Raw genomic sequence first — 25,000 nt, 5'->3', positions numbered from 1 at the left:
TCATAGCCACTATCCAACTTGTAAACTATGACCTAGTTTTATAGACTAAATAACTAAAAATAAGTAAACATCTAGCGAGGAACCTCATGACTTCACACTTTGCTACTTGATGCTGTTGTCGACTGTCACATCCTCATCCCTACAGGCACCTTACAGGCCACCATTGCTTATACTATGTTGTTGGAAAGGTAAGAGTGAGGGAGGTAGATGGGGGGGAAGCTTTCCGTCTCCTGCACTCTGCCACCTCCCCACTAGATGCCACTAAATGCTACACACTGCCCCTTTAAGTGCCGTACCTACTCCAGTGCCATCATGGGACTGTAAGACCCACTGCCAACAAACACCAGCTCCAGAATCTAAAGCAGGTGACCTCACACCTGGAGGGGTCAGCGGAGTCAGCCGCGGGCATGGGTTCGTCCGGGGCGTTTCTAAGCCATGTGTCCGTTCTTCTAGTCCACACCTGTGGAAACAAGGGCCAGCTACTGAGATCTGGGGTAAGGAAGGGACACACACACATGCAGACACAAACAAACAGACACACACGCACACTTGAAAAGGAGGGGACTTCCAGCCTGATGCTGCCCAGCTGTGGGTTAGCGCCCAAAATAGTAGCCAATGAGTCGCACAATGATGACCTCATCAATCGCGAGTGCATGTCAAAGCAAAGCACACATGGAGAGGAAGGAACACGAGAGATAAAGCGACATACTTACAACACACTTTGGGTTAAGAGGGAAGAGAAGAAAAGGTTGATTTCCTTTCACGTTCTTCCACTTTTTATTTATTTATGCACTCGAATACAAGATGCAGTCTCAGACTCTCTCTATTACCTCCCATGGGACGCCTGAATTGTGATGAATATGTGGAAAATCTGCCAGACACATATTCAACCACACACACACACACACACACACACACACACACACACACACACACACACACACACACACACACACACACACACACACACACACACACACACACACACACACACACACACAAATCACAGCTGAATCCCATCACTTTTCTATTACAAAATGTCCAATGTTAATTAAATAGAACAGTCTATTGCAACACACATAAGCACGCACACACGCACACACACACACACACACACACACACACACACACACACACACACACACACACACACACACACACACACACACACACACACACACACACTTGAGGATTGCCAAGGTTTGAATTATTAGGGCAACAGGAGAGATGCTGTGCCTCCTGTGTGTGTGTGTGTGTGTGTGTGTGTGTGTGTGTGTGTGTGTGTGTGTGTGTGTGTGTGTGTGTGTGTGTGTGTGTGTGTGTGTGTGTGTGTGTGTGTGTGTGTGTGTGTGTGTGTGTGTGGGGGAGGGGGGGGGGGGGGCGGGGGGGTAGCGAGGGGTGCTAAATGATGTGCTCCCATAATAGCAAGGCTCTCAGCAGCAGGAGTGAGCTAATAAACATTGAGGCCAATTTTGGGGTTGTGTTCGTGTTTGTGTGTGTGTGTGTGTGTGCATGTGTTTGTGTGTCGCTGTGTGGGGATGTGTGTGTATGTGCTCGCCAGACTTTCCTCCAATTCATCACTCTTAAGTAGTCCCCTGGGTGTTAGATGAGGACTAGAGCATGGCAGAGCGCGCGTGTATTTAAATGTGCTTATACTGAATACGTGTGTGTAATTTACTTAATTAATATTAGATCTTTATTTGCGATCTTATTCCATGTCTTTATTCGAACGAAGGAGATGGAGAAGTGAACGCAGTGTGAAACTGCAAAGGCCTGTCTTTTTAAAATGGGGATACAAATTCCATAGCCTTCTATGAAGCGGTTGAACTTAACTCCCCCAACCGCCCTCGCTCAAACGTGAAACGAGAGCGAGAGAGAGTGAGGGGGGGGTTCTCTCTCTGTCTCTCTGCCGCTCTGTCTCATTTCAAATGTGAGCGTATTCAGCCAGCTTTTCCTCCGCACATCTTTTAAACGTCAGCCCTCTTTGCACTTGGTCAGCACTTTCTGCCTTCACGGTCCTCATCGCTCTCGTCCCGTGTTGTTTTTTCCTCAGTCACCGTCTCGGAGCGGTTGCCAAAAGCCCCCGAAACCTTCCCTAAGCACTAGCATGTGTAGCTCCGCCATGCTGCCAGAGCCGGCTTTCTCAGGCTCCACCGGCCGTACCGAGCCAGCGTTGCACAACCGCAGGCCGTATCCAGTTGATCACCGCAGATGGTTCTCATCTTCCTGAGCTAAACCAGGAAAAGGCTCTTTTTTTTTTGCATACAGGTCAGGATGCTAAAAGAGAGCAGGGTCGACGAGGGTAGAATCAGCAGCTCGGGCTGACACCTAGCATGGGCGTTCGACAAAGAAACCTGTTCCAGAGCTCTGGTTAAAGGTGATGTAGGTGAGATTTGAGAGAGAGAAAGAGTGTGAGTGAGAGTGAGAGATTTTTAAGCTAAACAACCCCACAGCATTTCTCTTTAATTTGAAAGTGTTGGATTTTAGTCTCCTGGGATTGAAAGTCAAGATAGGTTCCCCAAACCAATCAGGGTAGAGATCCTCTGATTGGTCAGAAAGGAGCAGGGAGCTGTCTAAGATCAAATTAGTCTCATACAGGCGCAGGTGCAGTCACCTCAGCACAAATATTGTCACATTTGTCACATGTCGTATTTCACTCAGTAATGGCTGACCAAAAGACCACTAATAACAAATTTCACTAATATGCTACTTCTTAAATCGTACCGTACCTTTAAGACGTCCTTTACTCCTACATGCTCAGAGCTCTCGTCTCCCCCCGGCCCAGGCACACATGCACAGTCACCGGGGCCCTCACCCCCACTATTAAAGCCATTATGTGGGAAGCTTGTTTGGTCTCTCTGGCGCTGGTCACAGCCGCGGAGAACACTACATTGGTCTGGAGAAACCATTACCAGTTGAACATGCAGGCTCCTCAGGCCCGCGGGAGCAGGTTAATGTTCCAGCGAGCAGCTCAGCTCGGTGCGGGGCTTTGCACTGTTTGTTGACGGAGGCCTCATGAAACGACGGAGCGGAGGATACATAAACCTCGGGCTGAGTGGAGGCGGCCGAGGTGGTAACAATCGGCAGGGAGAGAAGTTAAAATTTGTGGTTTGGAAATGCCTGCTATTTTCATGTCCGAAATGCGCTTTTATTTTGAAACTTCTTGAATGGTCTGTCTATAACATGGTTATTTATGTCAATGCTGTAACTATTGTCGTACTTAGACTAAATTAATGCTGGAACACTAACAGTTACGTAGCCCGCCCCCAATGGGAGTTCTGCAGGATGCTGCCACTACTGGAATCCACTTTGATGAATGTTGTTATGCTAATAAGCCATTTGATGGACCAATACAAGGCTCCTAGCATGGGCGGACCCAGTCCACAACAATGAACACCCTAATCCTGGCTGTGTTCGGGCCATGCCCTACCAGTTTAACTAGATGGTGTGTAATTTATAATGACTCGCCAGTGCCACTCAGTTCACCTCAGAGCTTGACCTGGAGCCTAACCTAATGTGTTTAAGTGATTCAATTAAGAAGTAAACATATGCATTAACTCATTTCAAGTCAAAATATGACAGGCAGGAACAGGACAGCATTACGTTCACACAACACATCCAAACTATACCCATGACTTTATCGAAATGAAGCTGAACAGACAAGGTATCCTAGCTATGTCATTGCCATTCTATGGCCTAGTATCGGTGTAAGGTGGACTCATTGGAACCAACATGTTGGGCATAGCGAAATGGCACATGAACAGGAATGCAGGAATGGGTCCGACCTTGGCATGGGTGGCAAGCGGCTTTGAGTTCGCACGACTGTGAATGCACACCGAATGTCTGTTGGACAGGTTCACATGAATGGGTGAACTCTGTGGCAAACCATATCCTCAATGTGCTAAGAAAGACAAAGCAGGAAATTGCAGGTTACCTTAAACCGACCGGGCAGCAGCCAGAAGAAACACTGTATGCTACTGCAGAGGGAGAAAATGTAATGTTGGCTTACAGACACAACGTATCTGTTTCATATCTGTGCTTCAATCCCCCACCCACTGAGAATTGGCTTGGTAGTTTGCTGCATTCTTTCGAGGTACACACATAGAAATGGACACACACCCACACACAAACACACCTGACTCACACATCTGTTCTGAACTGTTGAACCCGTCCCTATTTAACTTTTATCGTAAGTATGAACATTGATACACGAGAACCCCATTTTCTTTGCCCGCACATTTGAACTTTTAAAGCTAACTAGAAGCTAGAAGTGTTTGACGATTCCCAGCGGAAAAGATAGAGCACAATATCAGAAAAGACCGGCACCTAAATGTGGCTGCAGAGATTAACATATTAAAAATAATCATGTAAGAGATGTATTCTGTTTGCTGTGGTTGCACAGTGATTCCGAGGACCGGAACAGATGGAAACCATGCTGAAATTGCATCTCTACCAACAACAATTACGTGAATCTGGTGGGTTTGATGGGAAGAGGACATTTATTGGTTGGTTGAAGATTATCATTTTAACATGAATGCAATCTCCTTGGAACCAACTACATGAAATTCTGCCATGCTAAAAGTAAGATACATGCAGCCTTGGTGGTGTCAGCGCACTGCAAATATATGTACATATATATATATATATATATATATATATATATAAATACGTTTATTTAGTATTTGCAGTGTATGTTTGTTTGTGTGTGCGTGCCTGCATGTGTGTGTGTGTGTTTGTGCCTTGTATAATACACACATAGCGGACCTTTTTCCAGCAGTCTCCAGGAAAACATTTTGGTGGTGCATCAGCATGATGGGGCGGGCGCTTCGATGAAGCAGGCGGCCTGGACTGACTGAGCAGGCTGAAGCCCACGGGAACACTCTGATGTGGAGCTTTGCTGCTTGAGAGGGTCTCTGAGCCACTAATGAGGTGCTAATCTAACAGCCCGCGTGGTTCAAGTACACATGTGTCAAACTCAAATGGTACTATTCGGACACACACACAAACGCATGCACGCCCGCACACACACGCACGCAAACACACACACACACTCGATAGATAAACAAACAAGTGAACAAGAAGATGCATGCAGACAGACACAAGACACGTGCACAAGCACGCATGGAAACACACAAACACATTGACTTTAAACAAAGTTGTTTGGATTTTCCGCGTTTGTCGCTGTAAATAACCATTGGCCTGACTCTTCCAAGGCTGTTTTCTGTCTGCATAAAAGTGCCTTAAAGTCCTCTCCTCCCAGCTTTGTCCCCTCCTACTCACCCCCACCCCACTCTCTGTTCTCTCTTTCATATCTCGGGCAACTGTTCATCCTCCTAATCCTGCACTTCCGCTTGCGTTCTGTCTGTTTCTCTTGACCTGTGGTGAAATCAAGAGTGCAAAGGTAATCTACAAGCCACACTTTCACCAACTTTCCATTTTTCTCTTTCCTTCTCTCTCCTCTTCTACCCGCGCAATCCTCTAGACTAGAGTGCACCCTTCTCATTATATTCATCTTCAACCCTCCTTCTCTCCAACCATTGTGATCGCTCCACACCCGTACAGTCGAGTAAACGTATTCCACTGTGGTTCCTGTTACATTGTGGGGAATATCTAAAAACACCCCACAAAGAGGAAGGGAATAGTTTATCAGGGTCCAAGCAATCCTCTCCCCCTCTTGTTGGAAGCACAAGGCCTAAGATGGTCAACTTTTCTTTCCACCTGTATTGTAAAACCACAAACCACCGAAAAACAATGTTTGTGACTGACATGAGCTGGTGTTGTTTCTGCAGGGAAACTGTTCAATGTCTGGAGAGAATAGCACAGAATCCGTTATTATGTTTTGGAACTGATGCTATCAATGAATAGAAGAAAAACACTATATAAACTGCATTTCTGTCTGATAATTGAAGAGTTAACATTAAATAAATGTGAGTTTCCATCAAGGAGATGGTTATGGTATAGCCATGTCTTATTACATAAATCAGCCCACATTTTGAAAAGTACGTAGTCTATTATAGCACTACATGCCTTTTCTGCTTCTTTTGATTGCCGTTCAGAAGATAAAATGCAGGAATGTGTTTCTTGGGCTGCGTATTCAGACCAAAGTGTCCTGGAATAACAGCTGAGCTGCTCAGCTCGTGTACCTGCTCCAGTTAGTTTTCACAGATCAACATAGAGCCAGGTAATATGTTTGATCTACCCAGTAAAATGAAAGATAAAGGAAGAAAAATACATTTTGGGTATCCATTTCTTAAATAACTTGGCAAACGCGGTAATCATAGCCATCAAAAGCACGTAAGTCAGATGGCCGGAACCATCACAATTCAAGTGTTGCTGTATGATCAAGATTGTGAAGTGTATTTTCTTTTGTCGGATACGATGCAAAAACAAACACACACACAAATCAAAACCTGCACACACAGACACAGACACACACACACACACACACACACACACACACACACACACACACACACACACACACACACACACACACACACACACACACACACATACACACACACACACACACACACATACACACACACACCTACGTGTGTTCGTCTGAAAACTGGTCCAAGCACCACTTGACATCACTATACGTCCTGCTTCCCTGAAAATGAGGAACCTAAACTGAACAGGGCAGCAACAAATCACAATAGTAAAGTTGTCAAAAAAGTAGTAAAGTAGTAGTAAAGTTTATTAAAACACCCTTTCTATGCCCTCCCTTTACAACCAAAACATACCTCTAATGTCAAGCCAGCACCACACAGTCTTTTTACAATGTGTAGACGAATCCTACAACAATGTTCCGAAAGATATATGAAATTCATGATTCCCTCGTATTTTAGCTCAACACATTACGGAAAATATTCAAAAGCACCGCAAACGGTTTGGGCGAATGTAAAACAGGGATATGCAGAGGAAGCACATTTCGATTCAAAAGCACTATTTAACTGTAGCATTTGAAGAACAGGCACAGGAGGCTGACTGTCAGTCTTTTACCACAGCTCCCTTCCTCAGGGACGTGAGAAAAGGACAAAGGCAAAGGCTCTTTGTTTTTAGACATGACGTGTCCAATGTGTTCAGTCCCAAGCTATACACCATGAATCATACTAATATATATATATATATACATACAGTGATTGTATTGGATTTGAAGTTCTTTATAATTAGGGAAAACGATTTATTTCCATAACAACTAATTATAGCCAAAATGATGTTATTACCAGCCTTTTTATGATCAATTCAATGATTTACAAAGCATGTCACTCTTGTGCTAGTTTATTGTTTGGTTCAGCCATTGCAAGCCATTTCCGAATTGATCCTTTAGTGACATCACACACGGGACATGCCACTAAATACTAATAAAGTCGAATACTCTTGATTAAAACACCATTAGAGAAATAATCCCACCTGGTGAATTTATCTTAGTATTGGCGTTGAAACTTAACTTTGCTGTGAACAGTGGTTACGGTTTGGTTTAGAGCATTGAGCACAGTACTAGTAGAGCAGTAGTTTTAATGTGACACGGATGTTGAAGTCTGATGCCAGCTTGTTTTTGTCTCCCATTCTGTGTCATACCCTCCGGTACGCTAATCGCCTGATAACCAAACCATATCAGTGTTAGCCCTGAGACCCTGCAATACATTTCCTTTATCTGCGTGGGCTTTGCTTAGACGGACTGGAATTACATTTCAACGCCGAAGGATTTGCGCCTTGCTCTCTGTTAGTACTAACGTGGAACGTTATCTTTATCTGGCCTATTAAGAAGGAATTCCCTGGAGAAAAGGCAGGAATCTTTCTTTCTGTCAAACTGGGATAACAAAGCGTGGTGTAAATCCTGACGGGCACTGTGTCAGAGCACTCGGGCGATTGCACCATGGACACCTGAACTCTGTTTGGGTGCTTTTGGCAGCGGTGGATATGAAAAACTCAAGGCGTGGTCTTAAACAAAAGCACATTGGGCCTTAATGAAAGCTGATCTGCTGGCAGAACTCTGACGTTTAAAAACCATCTGGGAATGAGCAGAAGAACTATAGGGTGATCGAAATGGGGTGGCGACGGTTGTGTACGAGTGTGTGTTCGGTGTGGGTGTGTGGCTGTGTGTGTGAGTGTGTGTGTGTGCGTGTGTGTGCGTGTGTGTTTGTGTGTGTGTGTGTGTGTGTGTGTGTGTGTGTGTGTCTGTATGCGTGTGTGTGTGTGTGTGTGTGTGTGTGTATGTGTGCGTGTGTGTTAAACTAGAAGAGCAAACTGTAAAATTCTCTGATTCAAATGTGGCATGACAGCACTGACAAGTGCATGATTTCCTTTGTTCCAAAAGCAGCCACTAAAAACACATTGTACTGCGGCCCCTCTAACACACACATACACACACCATGCATCTAATGGTTTCAAAAAGCCTGAACTTTGGTTGATCTTCTCTGATTTCTGTAGTCAGTAGTGGAGTGGAAGTACAGATGTGGTGGCAAGGGGCCTTTGAAGGGAAATGGGTGGGCCTGGTGTGGGGTCCTGCGAAGGAGAGGGCTGACCTCTCAGGTGCCGGTCAGATCCAGGTGTATCAGGCCATTCTGATGTCTGACCTGGTCGCTTGTCTCCAGCAGATCTAGCAGGACCGGACAGAAATAGTTCTTTCAGTTCTTTATGAGGCTGCCACCGTGTCTGTCCAAAAGCAGCACATTCAATCCAAGCACATTTTGTTCAATATGTATACATGGTGGATGGTAGATCCCTGAGAGGCTAATGCTTGTGTGTGTGTGTGTGTGTGTGTGTGTGTGTGTGTGTGTGTGTGTGTGTGTGTGTGTGTGTGTGTGTGTGTGTGTGTGTGTGTGTGTGTGTGTGTGTGTGTGTGTGTGTGTGTGTGTGTGCTTGGATGTGGTTCAACACTGATCTGATCTAATCTTCATAATTCACCACAGGCCCGTCCATCCTTCCATCATCATCCGTCCATGCATGGATGGATGGATTGATCCATGCATCATTGGGCGCTGTGCCCCTGTGGCCCATCCCAATGTCTTCTCCCTCTCCTTCCTCATGCAGAAGCTTCTCTAGAGGACGTGGTAGGGCTCCAAAGAAGAGAGAGAGAGAGAGAGAGAGGGAGAGAGAGAGAGAGAGAGAGAGAGAGAGAGAGAGAGAGAGAGAGAGAGAGAGAGAGAGAGAGAGAGAGAGAGGGAGAGAGGGAGAGAGGGAGAGAGAGAGAGGAAGAGAGAGAGGAGACACTTTCTTAAAATGCATTTCCTCCAGGGAGTTCGATTTCATCCTGCAGGTATTTGGAGCAGAATGCGAGGCAGAAGCAGGGCCTCCAGGATAAAGCGCTCCTTTGTGTAAACTTTCCACTCACTTTTTTTGTTGAAAAGGACCATAAAAAGGAGTATTTAAAATTTCTGTCAAAAAAGTTCTGACGGCGGGTTGGGGAGGGGGAACGGAGTGCAGTGCATGGTTCTGATTAAATGTTGCAAGATACCGAACTGCACATACAAGAGGGAGAAGAGGAATGGGTGTCTTCACGTTCTTAACTCTTAGAACGTTCAGTCAGCGCCTCGGATCAAACCTCGCAGAGAGAGCCAAATGAGTGAGTGAGAGAGAGAGAGAGAGAGAGAGAGAGAGAGAGAGAGAGAGAGAGAGAGAGAGAGAGAGAGAGAGAGAGAGAGAGAGAGAGACAGAGAGACAGAGACAGAGACAGAGAGAGAAAGTTTGAAAGAGATCGAAAGAGTTGGCAAAGGGTAAACGGTAGGGACGGAGTGAGAGAGAAACAGGCCTCCTGTGAGTCACTCAGAGGGGAGTGCTTTCATTTCACTCTTGGCCCAGACGCAATCTATTGGCCATCAGTCCCTCTCTCCCCCGCATGAGCCTGCATCCTGGGGCTCAGGGAGACAGCATTGGTTTCAATTATCCACTCGTGTTCTGCTCTGTGTTAGTCCTTGGAACAATCAGATCCGACAGTGAAAACAGCATTTGTTGAAACAATAGTCCACAATATAAACAAAGATCCCACATGGGGTTACATCAGAAGTTCCAATGCAGTACGTGTTGGGCTTTTGATCATGGCCACTTATTCGGACCCAAGTAATGAATCAAGTTTGAGTGGCACGGATGTAATAATTGACTGAATTGAATAATTATGTGCATTGATAAATATTTGTTGTTTAAAAGCTTTGCCGAAACAGTTTTTGGAAATCGTACTGTGGGAATGGTTTCCTGACCGGAAAAATTAATCAACCAACGAATGATTCATGTTATTCCGAGTGGTACGCACTGTAAACAGAGAAAGGAAAGTGACTAATAACCAGTTGAGTCCACCGTGCCCCATGACTCCAACACGGGGCACGGTGTGCTCCATCCGCGTCCTGGTTTCTCATCCTCTTGCTCATCCGGAAAGTTCTGTTTTGCTACGGTTGTCATCGGCAACACTGGTCCCCCGGCCAGCCTCACAGGGACGTTTCCATGGCGACACATGCTGGTCCTCCCCTTGGTGGTATAACTCCGCAGAGACAGGACATGGCGACGGCTGTGTTTAATATGCCGCTAGATCTATTCACGCAGAGAGCTGCCCTCCGTCCATCCGTCACCTCCCAACGCTTCCTCCTGCAGAGGGCTCTAGGGGTACCGGAGCCTGAGACCCCTGGCTGTTAGGACGGGAGTCGGACATCCAGGGTACCATGTCCACCACTGCACGCACACCGATATGTGAAGAGTGGAACTGCAGAGGCATACTCTGGAATATTATAATAATAAAGAATATCTACAAATATAGGGGTGATATAATAAGAATCGCTCTGCCACTCACTGAATAGCACCCCATCACCATAGACATTTACATTTTATAAATTCATTGATTTCAAGTGTTTTCCCGTATATATGTATGTCGATAATGGCACCAATTGCACTCCTGATCATCCCTGGAAGGATAGATCCCTCACTCTGCGTTCTTTCTCACGATTTCTTCCTTGCCTTAAGTTTTTTCTTGCCCCCCGGGGGGCTCCGGTGAGGGGGTGTCATAAATATATGGCCTGTTAAGCCCTTTGAGACAGTACCTGTGACTTAGGGCTGAACAATTCAATTTCATTGAATTGAAAGCATCATCTCTTCCCCTTCTTCAAAAGTATCTATCTGAAACTATCTGAATCCATCCATCACACACATGTAAAAATTGCTTTTACAGCTCCAATGTATTCAGGTACAATCACAAAGTCTGTTCTATTCTAATGTTTATGGGCCCCACCGCCCCCAACTCTCCCTCCCTTTTACAACGCATTTCATTTACACATCTCTCCTCCGAGTCCACATCTGGTCTGCTGCTGGGACGCGTCCTGTTTCAACACTTCAAACTTCTCCCACATGATATCTCCCAGGCAGTCCGTGTGTGTGTGTGTATGTGTGTCGGTGTGTGTGTGTGTGTGTGTGTCTGTAGGCATGTGTGTGTGTGTGTGTGTGTGTGTGTGTGTGTGTGTGTGTGTGTAGGCATGTATGTGTATATGTGTGTTCACGTATAGTGTGTGTGTGTGTGTGTGTGTGCGTGTGTGTGTGTGTGTGTGTGTGTGTGTCTGTAGGCATGTGTGTGTGTGTGTGTGCTTGTGTCTGTAGGCGTGTGTTTGTGTGTGTGCCCACGTATAGTGTGTGTTTGTGTGTCTTTAGGTGTGCATTCCCACACACCACCCCTGACAGCGAGGCCAGGTTGGCACGTTCAGCATTTTCTCATCTCCCTGCACAGCCAGCGTCCCAGGCTCCACACAACTCTAACATTCAGGCCCCACCTGAGGGGCCCAGGCCTCCACCCAGCACACATCTCTCTCTCTCTCTCTCTCTCTCTCTCTCTCTCTCTCTCTCTCTCTCTCTCTCTCTCTCTCTCTCTCTCTCTCTCTCTCTCTCTCTCTCTCTAGCTCTCACTCTCCCTCTCCCTCTCCGTCTCTCTCTCCCTCTCTGTCTCTCGCGCTCTCTCTCTCTCTCTCTCTCTCTCTCTCTCTCTCTCTCTCTCTCTCTCTCTGCCTCTCTCTCTCTCTCTCTCTCTCTCTAGCTCTCTCTCCCTCCCTCTCTCTCTCTCTCTCTCTCTCTCTCTCTCTCTCTCTCTCTCTCTCTCTCTCTCTCTCTCTAGCTGTCTCTCTCTAGCTGTCTCTCCCTCTCTCTCTCTCTCTCTCTCTCTCTCTCTCTCTCTCTCTCTCTCTCTCTCTCTCTCTCTCTCTCTCTCCCTCTCTCTCTCTCTCTCTCTCTCTCTCTCTCTCTCTCTCTCTCTCTCTCTCTCTCTCTCTCTCTCTCTCCCTCTCTCCCTCTCTCTCTCTCTCTCTCTCTCTCTCTCTCTCTCTCTCTCTCTCTCTCTCTCTCTCTCTCTCTCTCTCTCTCTCTCTATCTTTCTCTCTCTCTCTCTCTCTCTCTCTCTCTCTCTCTCTCTCTCTCTCTCTCTCTCTCTCTCTCTCTCTCTCTCTCAAGCGCAGGGTAAATTACCATTGCAAGGCAAAGTTTCTCTGTACTGTGTATGTGCATTTTCATGTGTATGCGTGCATGGGTGTGTTTGTGCATGAGTGTGTACATGCGTACGTGTGTGTAGGTGTGTGGATGTCGTGTATGAAAAAAAGGAAATGGCAGTGTTTCATTCCATTATTTCCTGTGAGTGTGTGTGTGCATATGTGCGTATATGTGTGTGCACATGTGTGTGTGTGCTTGTGTGTATGTGTGTTGTATAATAGACACATAGCGGACCTTGTTCCAGTGGTCTCCAAGGCAATATTTTAATGAAATGCCCACCCCCCCGCTTCCACACACACAGACACACACACACACACACACACACACACACACACACACACACACACACACACACACACACACACACACACACACACACACACACACACACACACACACACACACACACACACAAACACACACTAGGCCTTCTACTTCTCCCGTCCGCACCTGCTGTCAAACCCGGATCCACACAGAGGGAGAGTGCATGGGCCCAGGGAAAACCCAAATATATTAAATACTTAAACATACATGGTCTATTCAGCAAAGGGGGGCCCGTTGTCCCTTTCACAAGGAGGACCTCCCGAGTTTCTTTAAAGAGGGGGTTTCTCCTGTGTGAGTCAACAAAGTCAAGCCACCCAAGCTATTACCCCGAGATATTCCTCATTAGTCTTTCTTCTTCAACCTGGGAGTTGGGTGTATGGACGTGTCAATGGAGAAAGAAACCGACCAATCACGGATGTGCACAGAGTTCTTAAGAGCGGAAGAAGGAAGTGTAGCACTGCAATGCATGATTGCCAGACCGTGCTTCAAATTGAATGGAGCATTGTAACCAAACATGTTCTACCAACACTTAAGAACATAATAACAAGGATAATTTCCACCTCCTTCTGCTGCTCGTCAACGTCAGGCACAGAAGAAGCCGACGTCCTCGCTGGGATTTAATGGATTTAATGTCAGGCCACAAACAAATCCCACATTCTGCTGCACCCTGCAATTTGCATTTGTTCACTTAAACTTAATTTCCCTTTCCACCTCCAGTCTCTGGTAGGAAAGACTGATGGAGCCGACTCTGTGGTGTGAATGGAGGAATGGAACCCACCATTTCCATCAACCATATCAATTATGACTTTGAAAGTTAAATCCGCCCTGTTCTCGGCTCCTTCCACCTCTTATACCTGTTGGACTTATTCACACTAGTATACCTGATTAGTCCTACTCAATTTTTGTGTGAACAGTTTAACGTCCATTCACGTGCTTTGAACCAGTTTATTCCCCTAGGCCTGTCCACACTGTAACACGAGATAGTTGGTTCAGATCCATTAGAAAGGTTAGGGTGCAGGCTTAAACCGAGGGAATTAAGAGGCATTTAAACCTGTATTTTTTTTTCATTGTGTGGGGCTGGCCCTGTGAGCCCTTTAATTCTACTCTTCCTGATTGCCTTTCGTTTAGCTCACTGAACCCCTAACCTCACCAGGCCGGATTTCTCTCGGTGAATGCATGAGCTATACAACTTCCAAGATAGAGGATTTTCTTGTTCAGTTGGGGCAGTATTTAAAAAAAGGTCTTCATCACAACTCCCGCCATCTTAGCTCACTGTTTTCAAAACGGTGCGAAAGCCGCCTTAAACGCCTTGGAGCCGTTCGGATGGCGCCGGTGGAATGAAAGCTGGCAAATAAATCCCATTTTGATCTGGAAACACCAAGACAACACATAGTGAGCGCAGAGCCTCGGAATGACCCGGCTTTAAACGGTGCATTGGAGTTAATGCTCCAACCGCTGTTCAGGAGTCTGCCAAACACAAACCCTCCTTCCTCGCCTGTTCCTCTCCGTCACGTTCCTCTCGGTCATGTTTCTCCCCTACATCTGTCCCTCTCCTTTCCACCTCGTGGGCCCAGGCACGTCTAAACCTGCTCCATCTGGCAAACTGGAAAACCCCAATAAAGCAAGGGGCCTTGTTACAAGGGAGGCGGCCATTTAAATAACTCAATCAGGAGGAAGCGAGGGGGGGGGGGGGGGGGGGGGATAAGGCTTTCCAGATATTTCCTGGAGGGAGGGAGGGCCAGAATGTGTGTGTGTTTGTGCATGGGGGGGGGGGGGGGGTTTGGGGGGGGGGAGTGGGGGGAGATAAGGGAGGGGGGGGGGGGGATTGCGAGATGGGATTAGTTAAGATGCGACGGTTGATATCAGTAAAGTAAACTAGACCAGAACAAAAGGTGGTTTCTAAGAACAACAACGGACCACTGCAGGCATTCAAACCGCAAGAAGGTGTGCATGCCATTTTAAAACGCAAGAAAGAGAGGGACCCGAGAGACAGAGGTGATGACGGAAGGCCAGATAATGAACAGTGACAGGGAGTCTGTATATGTTACCCGAAATAGCTCGACACCCTGGCCACACCGGGCCTTTTGTTTGGTGTGCGCCAGGCCTAGAACGACCGGGCCTCTACTAATTCCTGGTAGGAGAGGTCAATGGTGGCTTATTGAGAGGTGAAAGGTGAAGGGGAACGGCCCTCTGGCAGCCAAGTGTTTAGAGGGAGGCTGGCATTTGATGGAGGGAGAGAGGGAGAGAGGGGGGAGAGGAGGGAGAGGGGACGGGGGACGGGGGAAATAGCTCTTGTTCTTCTCTTGTCACAAAGTGGATCAGGGTTTGGCCCTCTTTCATCATGACCGTGAAGCCGCCTGGGACACGAGTGTCCTGTGTGGACATGCAACGGCTTGCAGGCACGGCAGGAGGTACAAACATGTACGATTCGCCAACCGATTGGTCAACAACACATGCAAACACATACGTTTGGTCAACCTATTCGTCGACAAGACATATAAACACACATGATTGGTCAACCGATTAGTCGACAAGACCTTGGTTGACCAATCGTATCCGTTTGTACTTGTCTTGTTTTTGCTGAGGCATGGAGAAGCTAACCCCTTGCCACCTCCGCAAACACAGGACAAGACATGCAAACACAAACGATTCGTCATCCGACAAGGCACCGCAAATAAGGCAAGGCAAGGCCTTAACTTATTGGCGTTGTTTGAATCCAATATGTTCTCTGAGCATGTGTTACATGATTCAGTAGAGCATGATGCACCTGCGTCCGGGACTGTACACTACGTCGATCTAACCTGCCAACGTGCATGCACCCTTATTAGGATCGGTATGTTGTGTGATTTTCCACGAAGGCCTAAAAGCGAAATTGTTCTCCGCCGAGTGAACCCTGGCGCTGTTCTGCCGAGTCATGATATCTCCTATGACAACACAAGACCCAGACAGGCCGAGGAGACCTATTGTTGTCCAGAGAAAACACTGGACCTCATAACCCTCTCTCAGCGCGGGGCCCCGCTCGGCCAGGGGGCCCCCAGAATGACTGCAGCCGCTGAGCGTCTCTATCTCTCCCTGTGGTAGACTTAACACTGACTCGGCCGTCTTCCAGCCACTCGCTGCGCTCCAGACGCATCTCTTCTGTCAGTTGTGTGATCGCACTCGTATTAATCCCCCAACCCCCGGACGTATGCTTCGAGAACAGGGACGGACAGACACACGGAGAGACAAGTGCACACTCACGCACACACGGACACACGTTTACTCGCACACGGGAACACACAGACACACAGATAGACGCAGACACTCACACACACACACGTACACACAAATACACACATAAACACACAGGAACACACAAATACATAGACAGACGCAGACTCACTCACACGTACACACACACACACACACACACACACACACACACACACACACACACACACACACACACACACACACACACACACATACACACTCACAAAGTAACACACATATATATAAAAACCCGTTATCCAACAAAGTTCTCAACCTCCTTTTCTCAGCACCCTCTATACTACTACTATTCTACTACTCCACTACTTCCAAACTCATAGATAGCAGTTGGCCTTTCCTGCATTTCGCTCATAGTGTCAATCCATATTACTCAGTGCACTCAGAGCCTGATTGGATGCACATGTTGTGTTTTGTGGCCCGTTTTGATTAAAAGGGCCCACATATAGGGCCCACATATACAGCATGGGGCCATCACGTTGCTAAAGGTCCGATTCCGACATGCAAAAGCTCTTCTATATTCCATGACTCCCATGGGACTCACCGGGGGCCCTCTGCATGTGAGGGACTTTATTTCCCATTGGTTTGTGCCTCAGAGAACATGGAAGTCATTAGGAGCCTTGGATAAGATGGGACCTTTAGACTCTAACTCGATTGAGGCCTGTATCGCGTTTCAGGCAGGAAAGGCTTCTTCACGGAATGGTTCCACTCTACGTTTCTCACCAGCCCAACGAGTTGTAGCACTCACGTTGATTATGATCAGCCGCCCCCTCTAACGCGTTGAGTAGCAGTCAGATGCCCTCCGAGTTAACCATAGCCTTCATAACATGTCTTTCATGCAAATTATAACCAATAATGTTAATTGGACCGACACAAAGTATATGGTGTTATAATTATAAAATTATAATTACATCCCACTATACATTCTGTTGCGTGATGTGTCAAAAGGGGAATGTTGTAAGTATAGTCATTACTTTTGAGGTAATCTATTTATGGGTGAAATGATCTCATTCTCCTGTAGACATGCTCCTCAGAGATCCAGAGACACCAAGAATGTGTAAAACATGGATGTATCCAGGACCATTTTGGGAAGTTCACCTCACACATGTTATATTGTTCAAACTAAAGACTTTCATTTGTTTCTTCAGATTTCCCACCATTTATTTAGCCAAAAATGCACTCCAAGCGTGCATCGACTTCCAAAGCACATAAAGCAAACGCTGAAGTGTCCAGACAGCTGACATAAAGGGTTCTCTGTCTCTCCTCGCCTCCCCGCCGTTCTCTCCTCCTCCGCTCTCTGTTGTCTCAACACCAGGTCGGTCTTCACATCCACCAGGACCTGCATGTAGTATGATGTGTTGCAGCACAACTGGAAATGGTTGGCATCAAGGTTGGGCAGTCACACACACAGACACACACGCACACACACACAGGACACACGCACACACGCACACACACACACACACACACACACACACACACACACACACACACACACACACACACACACACACACACACACACACACACACACACACACACACACACACACACACACACACACACACACACACACAGGGGTAGCCAGGGGTTAAACGGGCTTTGGGGCCGTTTAAGCCATTATCAGGTCCAAAAATCTGTCTGCAGTTGGACTGTAGGCCCCTCACTCAGTCGTTACACACTCTCTCTCTATCTCTCCCCCCCCCTCCGAGTTAGACTCCGCTACCTCCACAGATTGTTCAGATAAATCAGCCCCATACCGCCTCCCAACTCTCTCCCGCTCCTTCTCTCTCTCTCACACTCTCTCTCCCTCTCTCCTAACCTCACAAATCACTTTTTACCCCCCCCCCCCCTCTTTCTCCTCCTCCCGCCATCTGTTGTCTCACTCCCTCTCTCCCCCCTCATATCTCCCTTTCTCACTACCTCGCTTTCCTCTTTCTATATCCCTCTCTCACTACCTCTGTCTCTGCCCCTCTATCCCCCTCCATCTCCCTCTCTCACTACCCAGCCCCACATCCCCCCCTCTCTCTCTCTCTCTACCCCTCAATCTCTCTCCCTCACTACCCAGCCCCACACCTCCCCTATCTCCCTCTCTCTCTCTCATCTTCTGCACCCTTTCAGCGGTCAGTAGTAGGCTCCCAAATGAGACGCACATTGCCGAGGTAATGAAGGTGACGGACTGTGAAGTTGCTGTTTGTGTTCCCTGAAGGGCCTCACAGGGGCTTAGGGTGTGTGTATACTATATACACACACACACACACATATATATATATATATATATATATATATATATATATATATATATATGGTTATATAACGATGTGCATTTACAATGCACGGCTATTGCCTGAGTAAAATCGCCTTAAGTTTTAGGTTGTGAACCTCATCCTAAATGTTTTAGGAATGTATGAATAGTTTATTCTTAACTATTTTTGCTTCTGGAGATCAGCTTGAATAATCAAAACATGCACAAAAATATATGATATTTTAGGGGGCAAAAACATAAATACTCATAAATTCAGAAAACGTGTCAACTTAATTCATCAAATCTAGATATGATGACAATACAAGCAAGCACTCACACAGTGAACCTACCACATTATTTTTCACAGATGAACACACAAACACACACACACACACACACACGCACACACACACACATACACACACATACCCACACCCAGACACACACACACACACACACACACACACACACACACACACACACACACACACACACACACACACACACACACACACACACACACACACACCCAGCAGTTTCCTCATCTTGCTGTGAGGAACAAAGTGATTCAGTCCCTTACGTCAGTTTCCAGAAATTTGAGAGAACCCTCAGTGACCTCTGGGCCGTTGTGTCTAAGACATCAGCATCACAATCAGAGTCAACATTTACCCCCATGCCTGACTCACTATTCCCTATTACTCCTTAAAACCTCAGCCATTACCCTACGCCATCATTTCCTGTCGGGGTTACATCTTATCTTCTCCTAGTTATTTTCTGTTGAATAATAATCTGATTTGGTAGCAACAGACTGGTTGGAGACTTGGTGCCTTACGCCAGTCCAAAACAATGAGTAAGTATCAATAAGTATCAATAAAATAATTGAATACCAACCAGAAACAATTTGGCATTACGAGGAACTTAAAGCATTTGAGTCTCAACAGGACGTTAAATCTTTTCAACAGGCATCTATTTCTGGCTCTTAGCAAAAAGAACATTCAATGACCTCTTTCCACAAAACACCATAACGTCAGTTATTATTCTTAGGCCAAGACTGGCTGTGTGTGTGTGTGTGTGTGTGTGTGTGTGTGTGTGTGTGTGTGTGTGTGCGTGCGTGCGTGCGTGTGTGTGTGTGTGTGTGTGTGAGTGTGTGTGTGTGTGTTTGTTTGTTTAATGAGGTATTGGTCGATTTGTACGTCTGTAAAACCCTGTGTTTTTCTAGTAGAACCTTGCTCAGCTAAATTATAAGCAGACATATAATGGTCGGAATTGTACCCTGATTACTGAGGGCTGATTTAAGGACATGCTGTGCAGCATCACTTAAATCCACTTTGTTTCATTTCCAACAGATGAGAAAGCTTTACTGTTTACCAGAGAAACAGTCTCTCCTGTTGCAATGAAAGGAATACGCAGCCTTGTCCTCTACTTCTCTGATTAACTGTGTAAGCAAAACCAAAGAGCTTGAATGGTTTAGTGGTTCTTGTCTTCAGTTATTCTGTTGTAGCTGAGGACCAATCATTTCCCGTGCATGGAGCAGGCAAGGCGGGGTATGTTTGGACAGTGGTGGATGGACATGATGCAATGTTGCTTGGTGTTAACAAAACCACACAAATATATTCATCAGGTTCACAAAGTTGCTTTAATACTGTTTTTTGTTTTTTTTAGAACTGCACATGCCATTCTCTAAAAAACTAATTTACAAAACATGTTTGCGTTGAACTTCTCAGACATAGAAAACTGAAAAACAAAAAAACAACAACAAATGTTTTCACAAAAAAATAAACACAGTTGGGGTCACAAGCCTGTTGAAAATATTCCAAATATTCCCTTGCCCCTTCGCTGTCCTCTTGCTATGTACAGAAATCATTCCAGTTCATAGGTGTATTAATGTATTTTATCGGGGCTGTGGACAGAAGCATACTGGAATACAGATGATTTGAGCAGATTTGTAGTGCTATGTTGTAGTGATGGACAGTACTAAGACACACAACACCCAAACACATTCTCTCGGCAGTCGGCCTCTAAACCATAAGTTGAGAGTAAATCCTCGCTATTTAAGAGGTTGGGATTCTGCGAAAACCACACTAGCGTTGGGTGAATACTGGATCGTGCACTCATTTTGTACTTTATATAGACTAGTTGGCTCGAAGTGAGCAAAAACCATCTAAAAACACCCAATAACAGTATTCCTAGCGTGAGTGAAAGTCAAATATACACACGGAGCCAGTAAACACTTAGAAAAAGACTGGACAAACAGAAATCAAAATAAAGTAATGACCAAAAAGCAAGAACGATTCTTAAGAGGTTATATTTAGTAGTCCCATGAGGAATTTACTGCACACAAGTCACTGAAAATTTATATTGGAACTATTTGAACTCAAACTTTTAGATCCTTTGGGTTTTAAGATCCTTTGGATGGAAAACGCTATGAAATCAGTTTCGGATTTTACAAGTAAAAAGCAAGAAATCATCTGTGGTTTACCATATAAACAGGGACCTGATGGTGGGTTGGCTGACGTTGAAGAGAGAATTACTTGTATTTCTCAAACTAAATGTGTCCATGGGGTGAGCCTCAGGCCAAAGTATTTCGGACGTTTCATCTCAAAATCACTGTTCTTCTTGAACGCTTTGTGGCTCATATATCTTTAGCTTTGCTGAAGGCAGCATGCATTCTTAGAGAAACAAGCCTGACAAAACTTTTATAAGCCCTAAGCTCATGGTGAAATACTTAAAACATGCCTTAAAATTGGCACTACTAATTACGCAATCTTTGCTAATACTAACAAATGCATGAACAGTACCAAATCAAAATAAACAAAATGGAGTACAAAAAGAGGATGACCACAACAACAAAATTGCTTTCCTATATTATTGTAGAACAGAAATAAGCACATCAAATTGTTAATTTCAATGTCTCTTAAATTAGTAAATTTTGCTTTCACAGCAACCTCAATGCCAAATGAGATATCAAATTTTGGGTGGGATAGTTTTAAAACAGAACAATCAGAATTAGTACCTACTGCTTCTATCTGTTGTCATTCAGTTTTCTGTTAGCTAAAACGTAATACCAATCAATTCATATAATATAGGGTTAACCCAAAATGGGATACCAATTAATGTTTAAAACAATGGGATGTATGTGATTGAAGTATTATTTTCACCAGTCCTAGGATCCCTGGGGAGCGGAGAAGTGAAGTGCTTTCAGTGCAAGTCTTTCCATGGTTTCCTAAAGCCGTTTTCAAATCGTTGGTTTGCAGAGAGCTGGAGCCCAACCAAGCACTCAGAGCTTAGACTGTGCAGTGCTAGTCCATTGGCAGGTCCAACATGCCAATCACACCAATTGTCATTATCATCCAACCCACAGCAAGCCGTTGGATGTTAAATCCCAAGGCAACAAGTAACCTCCACATGGAGAAGACCCTTAATGGGGGTTAACACTAGGTCTGCAGTGTGGTGATTGATGATGTGTTACAGCCTATTTTTTTGTTCAAGATCCATTAATTTACATTTGCTTCAGATATGCAACATCCCACATCGGATCTCCTTATTCCAGCAGGAAGATTGTAACACGATTGTAGGATTATCTTTTCAAATGAACAACAAACAGAAGTCAAAGAGTCTTTGTGGTGTCAATGCAAAAAGGCACTTCCGTCCTCAGTCTGGCCCTGTGCGTAGACTCTCGCTGGGCATTGCACTGACGTTGAGGATTTTATACCCAACCCCAAACACGAAATGTAATGTCCCTTTATTGTTTTTAAATCGGTTTAGTAAGGAAAACATTTTTCTTATATTTTTTTATAATATATATTGTATTTTGTACTGGATATCTCCACTTCTATGTCTACCACCCAGCAACATACCAGCAATCAACATGTTCTCATTGGGCAAGCCCACTCTATTTGACATCTTTTGACATCAACGACCTAACCTATATCCTAGAAATAAGAGGGTTTTGAAGCTGCTACATTGTTATTCGATGCACTGTGTCCTTGCATTAGCGGGACCTCATATTCCAAAACCCCATTTTGTTGCGAGGAGGCAGGCGAATGGGGGGTTTGGCTGCGATCAATCTCTGGTAGTTTTTGGGGAAGAGTCCCATTTCCGCGACTCTCCAGGCCGGCTTTCACCGCCTCCAGTTCAGCGGGGTCCAGTTCCGTGGGCCCCAGCTCCAGCTCTATGCCCGCCTTCGTCTGCCTCCTCTTCCGCAGGCAGATGATGGCCCCGGCTACTATAGACACCCCGAGAACAAGGGCCAGGGCGGCGACAGCGGGGAACAGAGTGTAGGTCAGCTGGCTCTGGGTCTCCACCCTGGGCTCTGAAGACGTAGGTTGGAGACCGGCGGTGCGAGCCTCCGTACACAGCCCCGTCTCCGCCGAGCCGTTAGCCCGGGAGCTGACCCTTTCGCCCAGGGGGCTGGCGCAGACCGAGTAGGTGCAGTTGGGCCTGAGGCCACGCAGGGTGTACTCTGGGTAGTTTGCCGGCACACTGATGACCATAGGGCGGCGGTCGGGTCCGGAGAGGTTGCGATAGGTCAGACGTATCCCTCGAATGTGGGGCCTCGTCTCGATGAAGCGATGCAGGTCCAGAAGAATCGAGGTGGACGTCACCGTACGTGATATGATGGCGTCAGGTTCGGAGGTCGCCACTGGATCCATTAGAGCAAACTCTGTGACCAGAGATTTAGGTGGAACAAAGACCTCGTCCATATTCTCACAGTAAAGACCGTATGTGCCTCTGGGACAAGTGCAGGCCAGTTGCCCAAGGGGATCAAAATGGCAGGTTCCCCCATTAAGGCAGATGTTCCCCGGGCAAATGTGTTGCTCTCGCTCCCTGCTGCTGGCACTAGGTGAAACTGGAGGTTCAATGAGACGTGGATGATGGTTTGGATTGAAATAGTTTGGCTCCTCGCTGGACGGGGGAGGAGGGATGGCATTAGTATTGGTGGCTTCTGGAGCTGTGCTGGGAGAAAAAGGTACAGCAGTGCTTTCAATGGGATAGCCACCAACCACTGTGGTGGTGGATGGACATCCAAAGTCATGGTACTCCAGCTCGGACAGCTTCTTCCTAGCGTTGACCAGGGGGAAGTGGCATCTGGTTTCCTCAGGTCGTCCCAGAACAATATTTCTTTCTCGAAGCCATACGGGAAACCAGGCCAGCGGACAGAGGCAGTTAAACGGATTCTTGGCTACTGTCAGGTGGCTCAACTTAGGGAAGCTCTGGAAAAAGCCCTCGGTGAATCCTGGGAGGCTGAGGCCACTTAGGTCAAGCTTCTGAAGCCCCACCATCTTTTGGCAGATGTCCATCTTGAGCACCCTGATTGGGTTGTTGGCCAGGTCGAGACTGATCAGCATCTTCAGGGACTTCAAAGCCACGGGAAGCTCAAACAGCTGGTTGGAGGATATGTCCAGATCATGCAGGTTCTTGAAGGAGGCCATCAGCTCCTCATCCAGGGACGTGAGCCCCAGGGATACAATTTTTAGGGCCTCCAAATTCGGGGTCTGGAGGTCTGCGGGTCCCAGGGCTGGGATCCTGTTGAAGCTGAGGTCGAGCAGCAGAAGCCTGGGGAGACGCAGTAAGGGCAACGTGGTGAGTCGGTTCTTCTGGAGCTTGAGCTCAAGCAACCTCCCCAGGCCTTCGAAGGCGTCTGCCTGGATGCTCTGGATGCGGTTGGAGTATAGATAAAGCCTCTCCAGCTGATGGAGGCCAGAGAAGATGCCCTTGGAAATATTGGTGATGTGATTTGAAGAAAGGTCCAGGTTTTTCAGTTCGGACAGCGGCTCAAACACTCCGTCTGGAACCTGGGTGAGCTCATTCTGGCTCAGGTCTAGCATATCTAGCTGTTCCAAGCCAGAGAAGTTATCCTGTGCCAGAGTACTGATGCCGTTCTGGAAGATGTAGAGCTTCTTGGTGTCAGCGGGCACGCCGCTCGGCACCTTGGTGGACGAACGGCCGATGCAGAAGATGACGCTGTTGTCTTGGCAGTTGCAGTACAGGGGGCAGTCCCTGGATGACGCCAGACTGAAGGAGAGGAGGAAGAGGAGGGCAACCGGGGGCAGCAGCGTCATGGCGGACATCTGGAACACAGAGAGAGGGAGAGAGAGAGAGAGAGAGAGAGAGAGAGAGAGAGAGAGAGAGAGAGAGAGAGAGAGAGAGAGAGAGAGAGAGAGAGAGAGAGAGAAAGAGCAGGGGAGAGAGAGAGAGAGAGAGAGAGAGAGAGAGAGAGAGAGAGAGAGAGAGAGAGAGAGAGAGAGAGAGAGCAGGAGAGAGAGAGAGAGAGAGAGAGAGAGAGAGAGAGAGAGAGAGAGAGAGAGAGAGAGAGAGAGAGAGAGAGAGAGGTTGATTACAATGTCTCAATACATTACAAATCATAGGATGCTGTGCTTCAAGTATCTTTAAGATTGAACTTGACTTTTGAGATTTCTTTCCATGTAGCTTTTTCATGCTTTGCTTTTTCCTTCGTCACTTTAGTTTTAAATGGCCCATTTTGGCACTTGAAATGGCCAATGTTGATTTTTCCTTCAATAAGTGATATGATGTAACAACAATTTAAATCTCGTACGCATGAGAGACTTATGCGATGACACGAGGCTTAGTGTAAGGACTCGAGGGAGCCGGTCTCTCTCACTCGTTAGAGAAATACTCAATGAGTTTTGTTTGGATGACTTTTCTTCATCCAAACCCTGAAAGCCCACCCAGGGTGACCCATCG

The 25,000-nt window shown here is 46.4% G+C and overlaps 2 protein-coding genes across 2 annotated transcripts in view; one reads left to right on the top strand and one right to left on the bottom strand.

The window, feature by feature from the left end:
- The window catches only part of LOC115540801 (keratin-associated protein 5-1-like), a 12,044-nt gene extending 2,993 nt beyond the window's left edge, over positions 1-9,051 (top strand). The window contains exons 2-3 of the mRNA XM_030352376.1: positions 8,739-8,847; positions 9,040-9,051. Coding sequence (XP_030208236.1) covers positions 8,739-8,847; positions 9,040-9,051 — 121 coding nt within the window. The remainder of the gene's footprint in view (positions 1-8,738; positions 8,848-9,039) is intronic.
- Positions 9,052-19,912: 10,861 nt separating this feature from the next.
- The window catches only part of LOC115540154 (vasorin-like), an 18,335-nt gene continuing 13,247 nt past the window's right edge, over positions 19,913-25,000 (bottom strand). The window contains exon 2 of the mRNA XM_030351217.1: positions 19,913-24,366. Within this exon, the coding sequence (XP_030207077.1) occupies positions 22,228-24,366 (2,139 nt within the window). The 3' untranslated portion in view covers positions 19,913-22,227. The remainder of the gene's footprint in view (positions 24,367-25,000) is intronic.

Source organism: Gadus morhua, chromosome 3, assembly GCF_902167405.1.
Source record: "Gadus morhua chromosome 3, gadMor3.0, whole genome shotgun sequence".
Lineage (NCBI taxonomy): Eukaryota > Metazoa > Chordata > Actinopteri > Gadiformes > Gadidae > Gadus > Gadus morhua.
Note: the sequence above shows the minus strand (reverse complement) of the source record. Positions and strands in the feature narration are given on the sequence as shown.